General features: G+C 38.5%; 1 protein-coding gene across 1 annotated transcript in view; it reads left to right on the forward strand.

The window, feature by feature from the left end:
• The window catches only part of DPYD (dihydropyrimidine dehydrogenase), a 922445-nt gene extending 919493 nt beyond the window's left edge, over nt 1–2952 (forward strand). The window contains 1 exon segment of the mRNA NM_174041.2: nt 1513–2952. Within this exon segment, the coding sequence (NP_776466.1) occupies nt 1513–1683 (171 nt within the window). The 3' untranslated portion in view covers nt 1684–2952.
• The last annotated feature ends 3297 nt before the right edge of the window (nt 2953–6249 follow it).

Below are 6249 nucleotides of genomic sequence, written 5' to 3' on the forward strand. Positions count from 1 at the left end.
TATTTCTGTTTATAATAGAGTACATAAGGAAGAGAATAGCTTTTATTCATTTAAACAGTCATCTGAGATGTTGTTTTACAAAACATGGCAGCAATTTGGTTAGACCAAATTTCTTAATGGTTTGTCATAGCTACAGTACTTGTTCAGATATATGGTTGTTTCCTTAAAGCTCAGAATTTTTAAAAAATATTAAGCACTCTGACATAATTTACTCTAATGAGACCATTTTAATTTGTTATGTTCATAAAAGAGAAAAAAAATTAAGTTGCAAGGAACCTTATTTGAGGGAGGGAAATTCATAAACATAACAAATACTTTAATTGGATTTTATAACATGTTGTATATGACACAGGAAAAAAAAATCAGAACTCAGTAATTATTTGAAAATGTAAGATTTGCAGACCTGACCTCCAGGAGTATCTGGGGCAAGGTGAGGGCTTACTGACCCTCGTAATTTTTCTCAGCCCCCTCACTCATCCCTCCAAATTAGCACGCAGTCTGAGTAAAAACATTGACTTGTTCTGCGAGAGAGACTTCTCGACGAGTCCTCAAGCCCTCTCTGCCCCCATGTAGCTGCCCTGAAGTCTTTCCTAGATGGAAATTCCTGTCTGTTGTTTCCATTGTTGAAATATCTCTTTAACAGGCAAATAGTCATCATGACTTTAAATGAAAATCTCAGTTGTAAATTTCACACCAGGTATTTTCATTGCATGTTACAGATTGTTGTTGTTCAATTGCTACACCATATTATAAATTAAATCATGTTAAAAGGAAGGAAAGATGAGAGAGAAGGAGGGAGGAAGGAATAAATTATTGAGTTTCTCAAAATCCTGAGCGGTTTGAGAACTGAAAGCTTTATCCTGGTCCTCCAAGCAGAAGAGTGCCGGGCCAGGACCAGAAGCCGGGTGTCCAGGCTCCCGTCTTTCAGTGCTTTTCCCCTTGGTGGAGGAGCAGTGCCTAGAATCAGCTTGGAAACCTTCAAACCTGAAAGCTGGCTCTTAAGCAAATTTTTTTTTTCTATTGCCTTTCTGTAAGCACTATAGCCATAATATGAAACCCAAACAAGGGCATTCATTGCTTCATCTGACAGTGACACTTCTCCACTGTCGAGAACCAGGAGTGTGAAAAGGACAAGGTGTGGAAGCGCCCTGCCCGCCTCAGGCAGCCGACCCACCAGGTCATGGTCAGACCGGCAGGACCCACACTCTGCTCACAATGCAGGAAACTAGAGAGTTACTATGTTATGAAATATTTTCCTCACACAAAGAAAGAAAAATACCTCTAAGGAATTTTAAACATCGTGTTTCTAATTTAAAAGGATTTTTTTTTTTCCTGTCTTTTTTTCCCCCCTCTTCTCTAGCAGCTCAACTGTTGCTATAGCTGCACCACAGTCTGGGCGTAGCTGTCTCCAAGTGCAGCTCTCCTGCAGTGGAGAAAAACGTTGATGCTAAAATAGGGGCGTTCTTGCCCTTTGTGGGCAGTGACAGCAAGACTCTTTATTTCTGTTTGCAGGCTATCCAGTTTGATCCTGAAACCCACCTGCCCACCGTTACTGACACTTGTACAGGCTGTACCCTGTGTCTCTCCGTCTGCCCTATTATCGACTGCATCAAAATGGTTTCCAGGACAACACCTTATGAACCAAAGAGAGGCTTGCCCTTGGCTGTGAATCCTGTGTCTTAAGGTGATTTGTGAAACAGTTGCAGTGAACTTCGAGGTCACCTACTTATGCTGATCTTTTCAATAGTGATCATTATGCTCAGCTTTTTCTAAATTCAAACATATAATTTCTAAATTTAAAAAAAGATTATTTCTAAAGAAATTTCTAAATTTTAAAAATGTCTGCTTTCAGTGATCATTCAATTAATGGTCATAAAATAGAATAATTCTTTTCTGAGCAGAATTGTTCAATATAACTATGGAGCAGTTAATTGGATGTTCACCATCAGTTGTCCATTATGAAAAAATTAACTTTTTTGTAGCAATTAATGCTACACTTTTCAAATTGCCCTATGCTGAGTTCTGTCTTTGATTTCTAATTGTAAGGGAAATTAAGTATTTTAGAACAAAGTACAATTTAACTTACAACAAATGTTTCCAAGGAAACATTTTATAATTAAAAATTACATTTAATTTTAACTCTGTTTCTAAGCAAAAGTAATTAGCTCCATAAAGCTCAGATGAAGTCAAATAATTATTTACTGTGGTAGCAAAAGAAAGCCAATGAGGGTTTGGGAAACTTTCCTTAAGGTCTCTTCACTGAAATAACTGGATACTGAAGGCGAGAGTGTTCAGTAACCATTTGTATCAAGCTATGCTATTCACCGCTCAGGCCTGAGATGTGTGTCCAAATGCTACCAATGAATCAACATGACATTCCTGTTTAAATATTTAAACTATGTTCCTAACAAAGTAAGACATTAGGATGGAACTCTGGTTAAAGCCACTCTTTTGCTGTGCACAGATCTGTTCTATCTGCTTCTAATATAGTCACCTTCGTGATCCTAGCAATTAATGTTTGAACACAGCACAGATTATACAGAAGTGGGGTCATGTGCTTCTTTATTCAAGAATGAGAAATCCAGTATGGGTAATATATATTATATGGGTGATACCACTTTACCAACTCTTTATTTTAGTGTCCATGTTGAATTTCGAAAGTGATTAAAAAAGAAATGGTATTTTCTGTTACTGCCAAATAATATTTTTATATTCCTCGATTTTTAAAATCAGCAAATAGCATCTTATAAACTTGTTTATCTCTTCTTTGTGGCATATTTTAATATGAATCCATAAGTAGTAAATCTTCATGTAATCATCCATAGCACCTTTCTATGACAAATGCAAGATCAAGAGAAAAATAAATGTTTGATTATGCACTTTTAGAAATGCACATTTACCACAAAATCTGTATGATCAAATAATATTAAATAAAATTTTATAAAGCATTTTAAACAACATGGTCATTTGCTATCTCTTCTGCAAATACAATCGCATGTCAACCATTTAGATTCTGAGGTAGAGTAGTTTGGGGTTAACTCTGTTGTAAATTCCATTCACATTCAGTAATACATATAATAAAGTTCAGTTCAGTTCAGTCACTCAGTCATGTCCGACTCTTTGTGACCCCATGAATTGCAGCACACCAGGCCTCCCTGTCCATCATCAACTAGTTCAGATCTAATGAAGATGTCCTTGAGACTTCTTCCCTCTCCTCCATGCTGATTGATCACCCCTTCTGTACAGATGATGCTAACGTCTATACCTCCAAGTTGGACTTCTATCCATGTATCTGACCACTTGCTGTATTTAAGCATTTCAAACTCAATTTCAAAAGTCAAAATAGTTACTTCTCCACTTTTTGTCTTCCCTGTTTTCATCCAGTCCTTTACCATGTCCAACAATTTTACTCCTAAAACATTCCCCAAGGCTTTCCCCAGCTTTAAATTGTAGAAACTGCCATAGTTCATTCCTCTAACATGTATTGTCCAGCTCTTGTAATAACTTCCTAACAGGTCATCTGACATCCCTGCTGACATCCCTGCTCACTTTTTCAGGTGTTATGCTACATTACTGGCCAACATGATTGTCCCATCATATTTCTCCACCATCATAAAAACCTCCAGATCCTTTCATGTGTTAACAAATTAAATGCAGTCTCATTGTAGCTTAGTTGGTATAGAATCTGTCTGCAATGCAGGAGATCCAGTTTCGATTCCTGGGTCAAGAAAATCCACTGGAGAAGGGATCAGCTACCCACTCCAGTATTCTTGGGCTTTCCTTGTGGCTCAGCTGGTAAAGAATCTGCCTGCAACACGGGAGACCTGGGTTCGATCCCTAGGTTGGGAAGATCCCCTGGAGAAGGAAATGGCAACCCACTCCAGTGTTCTTGCCTCGAGAACCCCATGGACAGAGGAGCCTGGCAGGGCACAGTCCATGGGGTCGCAAGAGTCAGACATGACTTGGCGACTAAACCACCTCCATTAAAATGGAATACAATACTCTCCTGCTAAGACCCCTCCACTACTATTCCAAACATATGTCCCTTACATAACTGAGCTTTAGCCAAAGTTGGAAGATAACTACAGTCTCTGGAGTTTGATATCTGCCTGTCACTTAATTGCTTGTTACCTCAGACAACCAACTTCAACTGTCTAATCTTTAAAACTGGCATTAAAACAGTTTCTAATTCCCAAGGTTATTGTGAGGATAAAAAATAATAATAATACAGGTTAATTAAACAACTCACTGAATAAGCAATTATTTTTACTTACCTAAAAGCATCCTATAATGAAACAATTTATAAAATAAAGATATGTTTTGAATACAAATCATCTTGTCTCTTCTCTTATGTGTTGTTATTTTGAAATTGAAATGTTTATACTAGAACAAGTTGTAAATCTTACTGGTTCCCTTGTCAATAATGAGTTCATCAAATTTTTAACATCTGTTCACCTAAAAATATGTTTATACTAGAACTCATATAATCAGGTTATATTTTATAATCTATACATAATTTCAATAATAAAACAACACTCAGTTGCTAAGATCTTCTTAATATTATCTGAGGATACATCAGAGGTCTGTCTTATATTATTCATTTGAGAGCCTATCATCAATGGCACCCCACTCCAGTACTCTTGCCTGGAAAATCCCATGGACAGAGGAGCCTGGTAGGCTGCAGTCCATGGGGTCGCTAAGAGTCGGACATGACTGAGCGACTTCACTTTCACTTTTCACTTTCATGCATTGGAGAAGGAAATGGCAACCCACTCCAGTGTTCTTGCCTGGAGAACCCCAGGGAGGAGGGAGCCTGGTGGGCTGCCGTCTATGGGGTCGCACAGAGTTGGACACGACTGAAGCGACTTAGCAGCATTACAATAAAATAACTTAAAAATTCTTGTTGACTTGCACATTAACAAAAAAGTCACCTGTAAATATTGTTTACATCCCCTTCATGGATCACAGCTTTATCATGGTGACTGCTACTGCTGCTGCTAAGTTGCTTCAGTCGTATCCGACTCTGTGCAACCCCATAGACATCTGGCAGCCCACCAGGCTCCCCCGTCCCTGGGGTTCTCCAGGCAAGAACACTGGAGTGGGTTGCCATTTCCTTCTCCAGTGCATGAAAGTGAAAAGTGAAAGTGAAGTCGCTCAGTCATGTCCGACTCTCAGCGACCCCATGGACTGCAGCCCACCAGGCTCCTCCATCCATGGGATTTTCCAGGCAAGAGTACTGGAGTGGGAGCCATGCCATGTAGAGCCACCCCAACGGATGGGTCATAGTGAAGAATTCTGACAAAATGTGAGGAGGAAATGGAGAAGGAAATGGCAACTCATGCTAATATTCTTGCCTAGAGAATCCAAAGAACGGTATGAAAAAGCAAAAAGATATGACACTGGAAGATGAGCGCCCTAGGTCAGAAAGTGTCCAGTATGCTACAGGGAAGAGCAGAGAGCAATTACGAATAGCTTCAGAAAGAATGAAGTGGCTAGACCTAATCGGAAGCAATGCTCAGTTGTGGATGTATCTGGTGGTTAAATTAAATTCCAATGCTGTAAAGAAAAGTATTGCATAGGAACCTGTGATGTTAGGTCCATGAATCAAGGTAGATTGGACATAGTCAAGCAGGAGATGGCAAGATTGACCATTGACATGGTAGGAATCAGTGAACTAAAATGGACATGGACGAGAATGGGTGAATTTAATACAGATTATCATTATATTTACTACTGTGGGCAAGAATCCCTTAGAAGAAATGGAGTAGCCCTCCTAGTCAACAAAAGAATCCAAAATGTGTTTCCAAGGTAAAACATTCAACATCACAGGAATCCAAGTCTATGCCCTAAACACTAATGCCAAAGAAGCTGATCAGTTCTATGAAGTCCTACAAAACCTGCTAGAACTAACACCAAAAAAAGATGTTCTTTTCATCATAGGAAATTGAAATGAAAAAGTAGAAAGTAGACTAAACAACAATTTTTTATATGCCACATATTTAATGCAGAGGAAGTTCTTTTACCATTGTTTCAAAACTATATCAACCAAACAACAGCAACAAACCAAAATTGAAATGTAACTAAAATGTATCATTTAAGCATATAGTAGTCTAATCAGACTAGAGGTTATTAGCCCCATTTCATAGATGAAAAACCAAGGCTCAAAGAGTTAATGAAATTTACCTAAGACCATACACTGAAGAGGGCAAAGTCCATATTTAAATCCAATACTGAGCTTCCCTCACTACA

Source organism: Bos taurus, chromosome 3 (genome assembly GCF_002263795.3).
Source record: "Bos taurus isolate L1 Dominette 01449 registration number 42190680 breed Hereford chromosome 3, ARS-UCD2.0, whole genome shotgun sequence".
NCBI lineage: Eukaryota > Metazoa > Chordata > Mammalia > Artiodactyla > Bovidae > Bos > Bos taurus.